This window comes from Pelodiscus sinensis, chromosome 3 (assembly GCF_049634645.1).
Source record: "Pelodiscus sinensis isolate JC-2024 chromosome 3, ASM4963464v1, whole genome shotgun sequence".
NCBI lineage: Eukaryota > Metazoa > Chordata > Testudines > Trionychidae > Pelodiscus > Pelodiscus sinensis.
In genome coordinates this window covers 105,619,048-105,633,682 of record NC_134713.1, presented here as the reverse complement: position 1 = coordinate 105,633,682, position 14,635 = coordinate 105,619,048, and the positions used below count along the sequence as shown (strand labels likewise).

Here is a 14,635-nt window from a genome sequence, read left to right as displayed (position 1 = left end):
TAAGTAGCCTTATTAAGAGGTCTTCCTGAATATTCCAAAGGGAAACAAATGGATTTACAATACTGTAAATAGGAACAACCTCATTTCCATCCTTGCTGCTTCAAATTTTTTTCCATCCAAAAGTCCATATGGCTCAACTTTTAATTATTTTGGCTAATGCTGTATGTAGTAATTCTGTGGTGAATGCTCAAGTGTTTCATTTCTAGTTTCCATGGCAACATTACATCAGATTGCAGACAGCTGGCTCCACAGTTTTAAACCATAACAAATTGACCAAGCCAATACACAAAATGATACTTGCTTTAAAGAGACAGTGCACCATTCTATTTCCAGTGAAACAGAGCAAAGCCTATGGGGCCTATTTGGCACTTATGCTAAGGCGGAGTCTCCTTTCTCAGCATCTTTTGGAACAAGTGCATCTTTGACACATCTGCAATGTTCTAATAGGGAAGAAACTGGGCCAGTTTGGAGAACTCTATTGCACAACCGCACGAAGGGCTACAGGGAAACTGGAATTAAATTAACAGCATCTGTAAATACCAAGGACTGAGAACAGCAACAATCACACATTGAATGACTGGAAATATTTAACACCAAGCTGTTGCTGCAGCCTCAGCTCTTTCAACCAGTGCAAGGGTCACCATAATACTGTGAAAATATTCTTAACACACTAATTGTGCCATCACCTTTGCCATTCTCTATGCCCAGAATGTCCTCCTGGATTCTGTACCACATGCAACCACCTCCTCTTCCTCCAATAGCTATGCTCAAATCCCATGTTTCCTTAGTCCTTCAAACCCAAATCAGAACAATTTAAAACACAGTTTAAAAAGTAATCAGGGGACTAATATACCTCGTGCAACCTCATAACCTGCTCACCTCCACTCATCTTGCCTTTTTTTTCTTCCCCACCTTCAACTTAGTATGCAGGCATAAGGTTTTTATGTGTCTTATTCTATATATATGAAATATCTAGCCCACTTTAGGTAGAATATAAATAACAAGAGTGAACAAATCTAACTTCTCACTTGATTTAGAACTTCACAAAGAAAGTTATGAGTATTTGGAATTATTGGACAAATGTAAAACAGAAGTAGCTAACACTGTATTCTTGGGATCACTTCAGGGATTCAGAGGCATTCTTTGTAAAACACATAATGTACAATTGCTTACTAGCCCACTCCTAATAGAGCAAATATTTTTAAAATATTAGGGTTATATCCAGATAAAAGTCAGCTTGCTTGATTTATCTGCTTCAGCTCTGTAAACAAAAACATATATGGTGTTTTAGTCAAGCTGTATGAAGCCATTTGGAAAAATGTCAAACTTCTGATATTAATTTCACGCCCTAGTAAAAGATTATTCCTATATCGAAGCAGAAAATCTAACAAATCTCCAAATTTGAGCCCAACTTGCAATTGTGATTGGATAGTCAGACAATTTGAGGGGCAGATTTTGGAAAATATACAAGCTCTATTTATGGGCACATCATACATACCCACTTATTAATCATTCCAGAACTCTGAGCCTATGTCAAAGCAAACAGATTTTTTTGCCTGCATTGGGAGACGTTTTAACATGTGTCCCTTCTCCTTCTGTCTGTGAAACAAGCTTTACGTTCACACAAAAAAATATCATTTTACTATTGGAGGATGTAAACAAAAACAAAAACAAAGAAGCCCAGCTGTCATCGGAGAGAGGAAAAACAGAACAGAAGAGAGTATAGAGTCCCAGGGAAAGGAAAAAAGGAGACAAGAAAAGCTCAGTATATTATATGGTGCCTAAGAATAACCACAAAAGCCTTCTCTCTTTCTCTCTGAGACAGGAGGCACATCTTCTCCACATCACACCACACGCTTAATGACTTACCGGCTTCGGCATTTATAGGCCTACAGATCAGTTCCGAATAATTCCACCAAGTGCTCAACTCCTGCTCTGTCAGCTTCGTAACCCTAAAATTTAGGATTAGGCACTTCTTCTTAAGTGCTATATTCGATTACTATCCTGCGCACAAGACACCTCTTCTCTGGAGTTACATTATCAATCATCACACTGGCTCTGGCTCCACTGCTTAATATGTAAAGAAGAAAAAAGCATGTTGCTGGACTCAATTAGCTGCTTTCTGCTCGCTAACTGATTCCCCCAGTTACTCGCTAGCTGCATAGCTTGCAAGAAAGGCATAAGTCATCAGCTCTAAGCAAACCTTCTATTCACCACAAGGAAAAAAGGGAGTGTTGTACATGGCAAACAATCCCGGTTTTCACTGACGAAGGCTTGCTGACCTCTTGCTGGCCTCCAGTTCCTTAATTACTGTCTATGGAATTTCAGTGAAAGAAAAAAAAGAATCTGTGCAAAACCAGGATGAAAATTGACCCTCGCACACTACTGCTAGACTGGAGAGTGTGTCTCTAAGAAATATAACTAAAAGCTTTCACCAGGTTGAAGGTTTTTTTTTTTAATACTTCTGATAAAAAGCCCCCAAAGAGATCCCCACTAAATATAACCCTTGCCTGAATGCTATTTTGGAAAAACTTAAAAAACAACAAATAGTATGGTAGCACTTTAAAGACTAACAAAACATGTAGATGGTATCAGGAGCTTTCGTGGGCATAGCCCACTTCTTCAGATGACCGGAGTATTGTATGTCCAGAACCACAATAAATAGGGGAGAAGGGGGGGGGGGGAGGGGAAAAATGGGAGAGGGGGAAACAAAAGGAGGCAGTGGGTATATAAATATCAAAGGGAAAAATGAGCTGGTATGTAACAGGCAAAACTATAAGCACCTAAAAACTGGATAGTTAAAAGGAGCAGATAAGGACCGTTAATTAGCTATTAGAGAGGAAGAGTACTAACTTTAAAATTCTACCATACTATTTTTTATTTTTTAAGTTTATCCTATACAGACCAACTCAGCTACCCCTCTGAAGTTATTTTGCAAATTATAGAATTTAAATTTTCCTTAAAAAATAATAATTAAATGGGAACTCAGATGTTCTTCCCACACCTGGGTGCCATTTCAGTTCTTTCCCTAATCCTACTAACCAAAATTTCAGTTGAGCTCAGGTTATCTTGATGCTGCTTCTTCAGGCACTAGAATAGGCATGTGAAAAGTGAGCTTTCCTCTCCTTCTTCCAAGGCTGAATTTAAATCTTTTGTCATGTGCCTGATTGCCATCTTTTCTAGGAAATAATCTGAGAGTTTGTCCACACAGAGACATAGGGTACGTCTGCTCAACAACATTATTTCAAAATAACTTAGTCCACGTCTATACCGCATGCAGTTATTTCGAAATAATGTCGAAACACTGTCAAGCTGGAGGACTTCTTATTCTGATGCCTGTAACCCTCACTGTACAAAGAATAAGGGAAGCTGGAGAAAAAGTGCTCTATTTTGAAATACAGCCACTTCCCGACTTACGAACACACCGACTTACAACCATTCGTACTTATGACCAACCTCCCATTAACCCCATTATAATATTTTTGAGTTGAGTACCATGTAAGTCAAGTTTTTCGAACAGCGCACGCAGCACATTTAAGGGTATTTCCGACTTACAACCAAATCGAGTTCCGACCAGGTGTTCGGAATGTAGCCTGTTTGTAAGTCGGGGACTGCCTGTAAGTGCCGTGTAGATATTCCCAATTTCAAAATAAGCTATGCAACTGACGTAGCTTAATCTGTGTAGCTTATTTTGAGTTAAGCCCCATGGAGCCCTTTGCTGCCAACTACAAATTCCATAGAGAACTCTGACTTACTGCTGTTTCAAGCAGCAGTAGCAGGAATGAGAATCTGGCCCTTTTATGACCTATCTAGCAATCTGGAAGCTTTTTTACCTTTTCCATCCTACTACCAATGTCTACAAAGCCAAAGCTGTGTAAAGCGGATCTACAGAAATCATGTGAACCGTTTTTCTGATTTTGAGGTTCATACCTTCTGACTTTTGCTTTTCACCTGAACCCTAAATTGCCAAGTAAAACTCTGCTGCAACTTCTGAGAAACCACTGAGTTCTGAGATTTCCATGAGACTGCCCAGTTTCGCTTGAAATTTGTCCCAGATTCAAGTATGGGTAAACGTAACCCAAATTCTGGGCTTGCAACTTCAGTTTTGCCTGTTTTTGAGTTTCATGAAGAATGTTTCACAAGGCTAGTCACAGCACTGGCTGTATATGCAACCATGTGTACTGTTTGGATGTAATGCTATGGATCACACTATAAAGTTAGAAGAAAATTACCCCCAAAGTGTTTACAAAAAAATTATAAGAGGATGAAAATGTATTTGCCACTTAAACTATATAAATATAAAACATATTGCACAAATTATTCCTACCATCAAAATGCATTAACTCCAGAGCTGAATTTGGATCAGTATCGCTTATGAAGAAACCAAAAGAATTCACCAATGCCTAGTTAGATGAGCAACATTACACATTAGCTGATGATAGCATTGCCTACTGAAACTAGTGGGAAATATTTGTCATATGTACCAAGAAATTTTTTAAAAAAATGCAATTCTCATAGGAGATCTGTCTATTCTGAAATAGTTGCTTAGGCAAGCTTCAAGCTGTTACTTATTTACAGGTTTTCATTTAAAATAAATTTGTAGAACACATCTCTAGCTGCTCCGTTTGTGAGCCAGATACTGCCATATTTACTCCTGTTGAACAGTACCTTTTATTCTGTGTTTATTCTGTGTTTAGTCTAATTGATATTAATGGTATGACATGCACAGTAATGCACCACTCAGCATGAGTAAGAGTGGCAGAATCAAGATCTATTTAATGTGTATTACAATAAATAATTCTCCCTCATTCTCCCTCAAGGCCTAGTTCATTTTTCATAAACCCAAATAATATTGTAGGTGAAATAGTACTTCTAGCAATGGTACGTGTTAACAGTCTCTTGCATGACATGTTTTGGCAGGGCTGAGATGGCCTGGAGAGAACCGCCATTCTTGGGAATATCCTGCACTAAAAATGAATGGAGCTTAACGTCATCCATGAGAACCAGCTCCTTGGAATAGAATAAAAACACTGAGTTAGAACAGACATGTTGTTAAATTCATATCAAAGATGGCTCATAGTAACAGAGGCTCCTTTAAGGCCTTGTCTACAGAGCCAGTGATACTTAGGGTACAAGCACTACAGATGTGGCTACATGCGACTGTGGTGTGTAATCTGGCAGGGGAAGAAGAATCAGATGAAAGGTCTGGCAGCTCCCCTCTGCCTTAGCCTTTCCTTGATGCCTTCCCACAACCAGAGACTTCCCTCTATGGTGGGAAAATGTTCTCTAGGGTTGCAAGATAGTTTCAACAAAAATACTGGACACACTTGACATTACATCACAATCTACATTGCATCTTATTTAGAAAATACCGGACATTTATATTTTCTCAATTTGTTTCCCCGAACAGAAAGCTCAAATACTGGACTGTCTGGTTCAAAACCGGACACCTGGCAACCCTAGTTCTGTCAGCAGGACACACTAAAATGAGCAGTGTAGAGGGGGAAGCATTGCCTAAGTACATGGAGAGATGTGTAGATTACATACACCAATATCCTGGCATGTCTTTATTTGCAGAAGTAGTGTCTCACCTCTACACTGAGGCTACGTCTAAACTGGCATGATTTTCCGCAAATGCTTTTAACAGAAAAGTTTTCCGTTAAAAGCATTTGCGGAAAAGAGCATCTAGATTGGCACGGACGCTTTTCCGCAAAAGCGCTTTTGTGGCCAATCTAGACGCGTTTTTGTGCAAAAAAGCCCCGATCGCCATTTTTGCAATCGGGGCTTTTTTGCGCATAACAAATCTGAGCTGTCTACACTGGCCCTTTTGCGCAAAAAGACTTTTGCCCGAATGGGAGCAGCATAGTATTTCCGCAAGAAGCACTGATTTCTTACGAGATCGTCAGTGTTCTTGTGGAAATTCAAGCGGCCAGTGTAGACAGCTGGCAAGTTTTTCTGCAAAAGCAGCTGCTTTTGCAGAAAAACTTGCCAGTCTAGACACAGCCTGATACTTATACTGATGACAGGGAGGCATGCTGTATATCAGGGGTTTTCAAACTTTGGGTTGTGGCTTGTAAGGGTAAGCTGCTATCTGGCTGTGAGACACTTTGTTTACCTAATGTGCTGCAGGACCATTCATTGTTTTTTAAGTTTTTTCACAGGTACAGATTATTCAGCCTGGGCCTGCCAAGGTGGGAGAATGAAACACATGGGTTTTGAGACACTTGATTCCTGAGCTGAGCAAGACTTTGTTCCAGAAGTAACATAGTTAGTCTTCAAAGAGACACGGTAGGAAGAGGGAAACCATGATACATTTCCAGCATCGCCTGCTGGCTGATTCATACACTGAGAATGGCATATTCCACAGAAAGAATGGTTAATCATGCCTTCACAGCTGAACAGAAAGTAGGGGAATAAGGCAGCTGTCAGATGGGGAAAAGTATAGAAAGGAACAAGCTAACGTATTAGCCAGAAGATGAAATATTAATGCAGCGCTCTCCCCTTTCCATATAATGGCCTAATATCTTGTAGTAAAATAAGATAAGGTGACCTTGTCAACATGATCAGAACTGTATTGGTTACTTGAAGTTGTTGTCTGAAGTTGTTTAATAGTTATTGCCTGAAGTTTTCTAATATTTTTCTAAAGCAGTATTAACAAGGATATTTTTGTAGACTTCTTACAAATTAATTATACAAGGCAAATGCATCATAAGGATGTGCAACTCCTGTTGAAAGTCAGCAGGAGTTTTGCTGGGCCACCCATCAGCTGAGTTGCATCATATTTAATAGTTTACCCTCAGCTAATTGTTAGAAAATAAAAATCCCTTGTCAGGGAAACACTAGTGCCCTAGTGTTTAAACTTACAAACAGCTAAACAATCTCAGAGGGGTAGCCGTGTTAGTCTGTAACTTTAAAAGCAATGAGCAGTCCTGTGGGACACAACCCCTGGTCTACCCTAGGGGATCAGTTCACATTAAGATAAGCAACTTCAGCTATGTTAATTGCATAGCTTAAGACAAAATATCTTAACTTGAATTTTGGTGTTGTCCACACTGTGGGAAGAGGAAGGGAACACACTCTCCCTAAGACTTCCTTTACTCCTCGTAGGAGCAGGAGTACCGGCATCGATGGGAGCACCCCTCTCAGTTTGAATTAGCGTGTCACTAGACCTGCTAATTCAAACTCTGGAAGATCAACTGTGGCTGCTTTGATCTTATCTGTAGTGTAGACATGGTCTTAGAGTCTAACAAATGTAGCATGAGCTTTGGTGGATAAAACCCACTTCATCAGATGACTTGGAAAGCTGAATAGTTTCTGATCACAGCATATAAAAAGGGCCTCCATGGCTATCTGTAATAGCAAAATACTGGATTTTTTATTTTATTTTATTTTATTAGCCCTACCCCCCAATAAGCTTCTCTTATAAGTTTTAGAAATTTTCTGGAAAATTTCAGACTGAAGGGGAAGGAGGGGAAGGTATTTTAAAAGCCAAGTATTAACAAATCTTTGACTAACTCCTCCTCTGTTATCATCACCACACAGTACTCCTATAATTTTTAAACACTGAATTGCTCACTGGAACCTAAAATGCTGATCTGTGTTTCTCTTGTTAATGTTCCCCACGGGTTACTAGCCTAGTGGGGCAGCAATCTTGGCCTTATGTTTGGGGAAAGGTCAGCTCTTTTATTATGCTGTAGTTCTTTAGCCAACCTCACTAGGACACAAGCGTAAGCTGCTGAATGTCTCCTGTGATACATGATGAAGTAGGTTTTACCCACGGAAGCACGATACTACAGTAAACTTCCGATAATCTGGCACCTTTAGGACCCAGAGGATGCCAAATAATCAAATATCCTGGACTATTGGAAAGGGGGGGGGCTATGAGGGTGCTGGGGTGAAGTTGGGGGGATGCGCCCTTCAGCGCTGCAGGACCAACCCGGCAGCACCCCAGCTGCTCTGCCCCAGGCTTCCCCGATTCAGCCGCTACTGAAACTGACCAGCGGCTGACTCCGGGAAGCCCGCGGCAGAGCAGCTGGGGTGCTCTGCCCCGGGCTTCCCGGAGTCAGCCGCTGGTCAGTTTCAGTAGCGGCTGACTTGGGGATGCCTGGGGCAGAGCAGCTACGGTGCTGCCGGGTTGGTCCTGCAGCCCCGAGGGGCAGCGCTAGGGAACCAATCTGGCAGCACCCAGCTGCTCTGCCCCAGACTTCAGCGGCTGAATCGGGGAAGCTGGGGGCAGATCAGCTTCTATTGTCCAGCACTTCCGGGTTCTAGATGGTGCCGAACCATCAGGAGTGCCGGACCATTGGATGCCGGATCACTGGAGTTTTACTGTATATAGTTTTGTTAGTCTATGGTGCCACAGGAAGTCATTCGGCACCTTACTGGATGAGGTCTTATGTTCTACATGTAACCTGGGATTCAGTGCTCCAATTATAAGGACAGTCTTGATAATTACTTTCTTTGTTACAACTATTTTGGAGAATTGCCAATAATACCCGGACGTGCAGAAACATTAAATCACATCTGTGCATGCTGAATTTGACAAACCTGTGTTGAAACTGGACTCGGTACAGTAGAAAGACAAAAATTTTTGCATTCATCCAAAAATATGCTCAGCAACCAGCTTCCTTCCACTACTTCAAAGATCATGCATGGCCTTGAGGGACCATAAGCTCCTCAAGAAAAAGTACAACGCGCTGACATCTACTAGCTTTTGATGGAGAAAAACCTGTGGCATAAACTTGTAAGTCTCAATTTACTAGAGATAAAGATGTGCTAGCTCTAATGCCTGAAAGTTAATACTCTTTGATTAAATAATTTTTCAATCTGTTAAAGCTATCGTTCTGTGTATGTCTAACAACATATATGCTGTAGTCCCTGAAATAATTACAAATAATATTCTTCATATTCTCTCCTTTATTAAGGATAAATACAAGCTGTGATATTCACTGGCTTTTAATTTACCTCCAATTAGTTTAACTGACTATATTACAACACCACAAAGAACTGGACTTTTTTTTCCTTGTTATTATAATATGGAGTCTCATATTATTAGCAAAAATAACTTGAACCAGATGAAAGTTTCAGGAGCCCATCTGCAGCAAGACTAAAAGCAAGAGAGATTTTTTTTAAAGAATTGCTACATTTGGAAAGAATCAGCAGTTTTAATTATTACAATGCTATAACACAGTGCAGCATAATACAGATTTACTGTAATGTTTCTTACATTTTAGGACAGAATTGGTTGTAAAGAAATTATAATATAATTTTCAACTTCTTCGGATTTATGAACCAATATAATCATATCTGTAATGCTAAAAGCCAATTCCAATAGTAGCTTTTATTCCCAACAGTTTTATAAAAAGGGTTTCAGGTGCATGCATAATACTTTCCTGATTTAATATTTCAGAGTATTTTTAAATGGTAATTTTATTATAAATTGGGAAAAGATATATAGGAATTGTTGCAATTTTAATGTCACAGTCTGCTGGATCTGTGTATCTTATTTTGGTGCATGTATCACTCTTGAATGTAAAGTTAGAAAGAATAGTGATGGAACTGTTTATAGTCATCAAAGGTGTCTCCAATGCTCTGACAACCTTGATCAGTGGGTGATCAACTTACTTTGCTCTGTCCATTTTTACTTGCAACCACTTAAATTCTATGGTTTGTACTTAATAAAATTACTTCCATTTACTATCATGCCCAGTGTAAATAATTGTTGCTTGGGGGAGCAATCAGTATGTACTTTTAGCGTTAAAGGAGGCTTGCTTGAATGGGCTTTCAATGTGTGAAACTCTCCGACAGTGAAAGATGGATTTGGGGTTTTGATCCCATTTGGGGGTTGTTTTTCTGCAGGCTGTGCCCAGAACTGCATTCTCCTCAAAGCTGAAGTGATTCAGTGTCTTTACTGTTCTTCGGGGTCGGAGGGGTTGGGAGGGAAGGGGGAGTGGTAGTCTTAGCTCTGTGCCATGGCTGGGGGAGACCAGGAGATCTGGCCCAGAAAGACAGGGTGGTGAGAAGCCCCGGAGAGCAAGAAGGTGACATCAGTGGCTTTATCAACATACTGGGAAGCAATCCCGAGGGGTCATCAGTCACCACACTGTCACAACTGGGTCTGGCCCCCGAAAGCTCATCACCTAATAAACCATCTTGTTAGTCTTTAAAGTGCTACATAGTCCTGTTTTTTGTTCCAGCTACACCAGACTAACACGGCTACATTTCTATCTCTATTCTACAACTGCCATAGCACATCAGTCCATCTAGTCCACTGTCCTGTCTCTGGACAGATGAGAAATCTATGCTTGACATTCTTTGCAATCTTTGCCCCATTAAGCTAAGTAAATGAAACACATTCTTTGTGAAAAATTATAAATAATGAAAACAGCAAATGCACCTTTGGTACCCACTGGAAGGATTTTTTGGTGGAACTCAATTGTCTCAGCATAAGATGAATAACAGCAGAAATCAAGTAGGGAGCTTTTCTAAGAAATGGTCTTGCAGGAGACAGTGATTTGCATTATACACAACAGGTGTTAGCCCCTAATTGCGGCCATGCTTAAAAAAAAGGGGGTGGATGGGTTAATTTAATGCTGGTAAAAGGTGCCGTATTGACAAGCCCTGGAGAGCCAAGTCCTCTGTTTATTCCAAAGGCAGGTACCCCAGGGATAGCAGCAGTGCTTGTTCCTTTACTTCGCTGACAATATAGCTTTACCCTGCCTGTCATCTCCTACAGGAATGAGAGAGTAGTTTATTTTCCAGGCCAATTCATTCCTTGACTGAGATTGTTGAGTGCACCAAGCAGGGGAGGATGCTACACGAACATGGCATGTTTTGAAGAGAGTTTCTCCTTTAATGAAACCATAAAATCCCATCTTCACTTTGTATTAGCAATTCAGATTTCGAGATGGCAGACAGCTCTTTACTGCCCAAAGTTGAAACAAAGTACAAACAATTCAGCCAATGATGGTTATGACTTAATTTAACTTATACCTAGAGAAAGTGTCAGTGATGTTTATTAGCAGTCTCAGGCCTCAGTGGGTGTATTGTATTGGGTACACTTGCTGTTTCAATGCTCTTTCTCCCTAAAACGCACACAAAGAAAGAACAGACCATGACAACTAGAAAACTTGGCAGGTATAAACTGCCTATACTGCCAAGCTGCCCAGGCAGGGCTGGGGCTGTGCCGCACTGGCAGCATGGATCCCCAGCAGCTGGGAAGGCTGTGCCACGCCGTGCAGCAACCCAGGCCTTCAGCTGGGGTTGGGCGGGGCTTGGCTGGAAAGAGGGAGGTTGTTGGAGGGGCATGGTCTTGGGGCGGGGCTTCTGGCAGAAGGGGTGAGACTTCAGTTTTCCATCCTCGGCTTTTACCCACCGCCCATGACAAATAGTACTAGTTAGCAATCTCAGCAGAGGGGCATGGAGAGGGAATTATGCCAATACATCCTAGTGATGGTTCCTTCAAGTCAGGGTTAAGGAACATTTGTAGAGCAGGGTAGGGAGCTATGGCTTGCTATATCTTTGTGCTGTACTTCCACTTTGGATGAGAAGATTTTAGTCTTCACAGTCATAAGATAGTATCTTTGCAGAGCACAGAAGTCACATCTGTTATCATAAAAAAAAAAAAAAAAAGCAGTGTGGTCATGAAACTCTCCCTTTTCTTTCCCGAGATTTTCCAACTCCTTGGAGAGGGCAAATAAATATGTAAAATCCAGAGAGGTTCTTGTCTGTAATCTGCACCTGCTTTATGTACTAACACTTGGCAAAAAGCAGTGACAGCCTGTCTAGAGATTGAGACTAGCCTTCTTTCCAGAAGAGACGTAGTATTTTGATTTTAAGATACATATAAGTAAAATAATAAGATATTCTAGAAGCCCCATCTAACCAAAAAGACATCAACTACTCCCATGGAGCAAAGATATTGGCTTGCTAAGTGAATGGTAGCTATATTACTGAAAAACAAACAGGACAGAGTAATGAGATTAAAAGGTAAACTGCATGAACCTGGCAGAGAACCAAGTCAGCTACTGGCTTGGCAAATTTTGAAGAACAAACAACCTTATTATAAACAACCTGGAAACAACAGAAGGCAGTCTCTCTTCAGACATGAGAGAGACACAACATTCCTGCCCTTTGCTGATAGATGATAACCTGCTTGGGAAAACAAACAAGAGGGAAGATCCTCTCTTGGATAAGTAGCTAGTAAAAAGACCAGAAACAAAGAGTAGGAATAAATGGCCAGTGTTCAGAATGGAGAGAGGTAAATCATGCTGCCTCCTAGATATATGTACTGGGACTAGTGCTGTTCAACTAGGGTTGCCAGGTGTCCAGTTTTGAAATGGACAGTCCAGTATTTGAGCTTTCTGTTTGGGAAACAAATTGAAAAAATATAAATGAGAAAATATAAATGTCCAGTATTTTCTAAATAAGATGTAATGTAGATTGTGATGTAATGTCAAGTGTGTCCGGTATTTTTGTTGAAACCATCTGGCAACCCTATGTTCAACATATTCATAAAAGATCTGGAAAAAGGGGGAAATAGTGAGATGGCAAAATTTATAGATAACTATTTTGAATTCAAAGTAGACCAAGAAGAGGTTACAAAGGGATTTCATGAAAATGGGTGTCTTTGCAACTAAAGAGCAGATGAAATTCTATGTTGATAAATGCAAAGTAATGCACATTAGAAAACACAATTCTAGCTATCCAAACAAAACGATGGGGTCTAAATTAGAGTTACCATTCTAAGGCTACATCTATACTGCACCCTTCTTCCACAAAAGCTTATGCAAATGAAGCACGGAGTAGCATATCACCACATTTCATTTGCATAATTAATTAGGGGGCATTTTTGCACAAGAGGCTTTTGAGCAAAAAGGAGCTGTGTAGACGGCTCCTTTTTGCGCAAAACCACCCTCTTGTGCAAGAGCCATTCTTCCTGAAAAAATGAGGAAGAAAGGCTCTTGGTGCAAGAGGGGTTTTTTGTAGGATACATCCATTAATGGCTGTTAGGCAAGATGGTCATGGAGGTAATCCCGTACTGTGGGTGTCCCTAGCCTCTGATTGCCAGAAGCTGGGAGTGAATGGCAGAGAATGGGCCACTCAGTGATTGCCTGTTCAGTTCATTCCCGCTGAAGCACCTGGAAGATGGGATCCTGGGCTAGCTGGGCCACTTGACTGACCCAGTATGGCTATTTTCCTATTCAAGGACAATCTATATTTATGGGGACCACAAACGTTAGGGAATATTTCCTAAAGCCTGTCTTCTGAACTTTGAGCAAACCCCCCAGCTCACCAAGCTTATTGTCAGAAGAAAGCTCCTCACAGGCCCGGACACACCAATGTAAAGCAGCATCACACCCTAAGAGAACAACAGATGCACAACCTGAAGACATCTCTCCACTGGCATGATGATCAATACCTACCCCCTCAAACACATCTTTCAAGATTCACGGCTCCTAAAAATTCCTATAACAACATATGGTGTCCTTATCCAGGGCATCAAATACTCCAACAACTATGTGAGTGAAACCAGACAATCTCTATGCTTTCAAACAAACTTGCACTCAATGACAAAAAACAAAACCTCTTATTACCTGAAGGTGAACACTTTTCACAAAGCAGTCACTCCATATTTGACCTCTCAATCCTCATCCTCAAAGGAAACTTGTACATACTTTCTAAAGACTGGGAATTTAAACTAAAACTTTGCTAGACACTAAAAACATGAACTGAACAAAAACACTGGTTTTATAGTTCATTACAACAATTTGTAACATACCCTCCATCCTTCTAACCCTTAATTGGTGACTACATTTTAAGTCGTTTCCTACAGCGTGTGGGAACCTCTTGTGCTTAACTTTTTTTTAACCAACTTGTATTTTGCTCAGACATTCTGGTTACCCTCCCCAGACCTGAAGAAGAGCTCCACGAAGACTGAAAGCTGGTAACTTAGACAAATGGAAGTTGGTCCAATAACAGATATCACCTCACCTACCTTGTCTCTCTCAGTTTGTTGTTAGACACAGGACAATGATATGGAAAAAGAAAATCAAATATGAGCCAACTAATTTTCATTTAGCCTTCAAATCTCTCTCCGTGGGACTGTTCCTCTAGTTCTGGGTTGCAGGATAAAACATAACTAAATGTGCAGTGCAGTAACTCTGAGAGCTCCCATCCCTCTTAGGGTGTGTCTAGACTTCTGAGTTTTGTCGACAAAAGTGGACTTTTGTCGACAAAACTATACCAGCGTCTACACTACCGCTGAGTTCTGTCGACATAATGTCGACAGAACTCAGCAGTTTTGTCGACGCTGGTATACCTCATTTTACGAGGCATAATACCTTCTGTCGACAGAGTTCTGTCAACAGAAGGTGTTATTGCCTGTAGGGTTGCGTCTAGACTACAGGGTTCTGTCGACAAAGCAGCTTGCTTTGTCGACAGAACTCAATGTGTCTGGACGCTCTTTGTCGACAAAACCCAGTAGTCTAGACGTATCCTTAGTCTCCTGCCTACAGCCTCTCTCCACTGAGGAACTCCCATCTTAGTTTCCTGTAACTCTCTTCTAATTCTACCTTTATCTCAAGATGCTTGTATGCCCTCTACGGGGAGCACTTGCACCCAGACATACCAACGG

General features: G+C 40.9%; 1 protein-coding gene across 9 annotated transcripts in view; it reads right to left on the bottom strand.

The window, feature by feature from the left end:
- The window catches only part of SASH1 (SAM and SH3 domain containing 1), an 843,335-nt gene that overhangs the window by 65,785 nt on the left and 762,915 nt on the right, over window positions 1-14,635 (bottom strand). The window contains exon 1 of one of the 9 annotated variants that reach the window (XM_075924396.1): window positions 1,870-2,649. The exons of the other annotated variants lie outside the window; for them this stretch is intronic. Within the exon in view, the coding sequence (XP_075780511.1) occupies window positions 1,870-1,881 (12 nt within the window). The 5' untranslated portion in view covers window positions 1,882-2,649. Of the gene's footprint in view, window positions 1-1,869; window positions 2,650-14,635 lie in introns of those variants that run through there. 9 annotated transcript variants of the gene reach the window in all.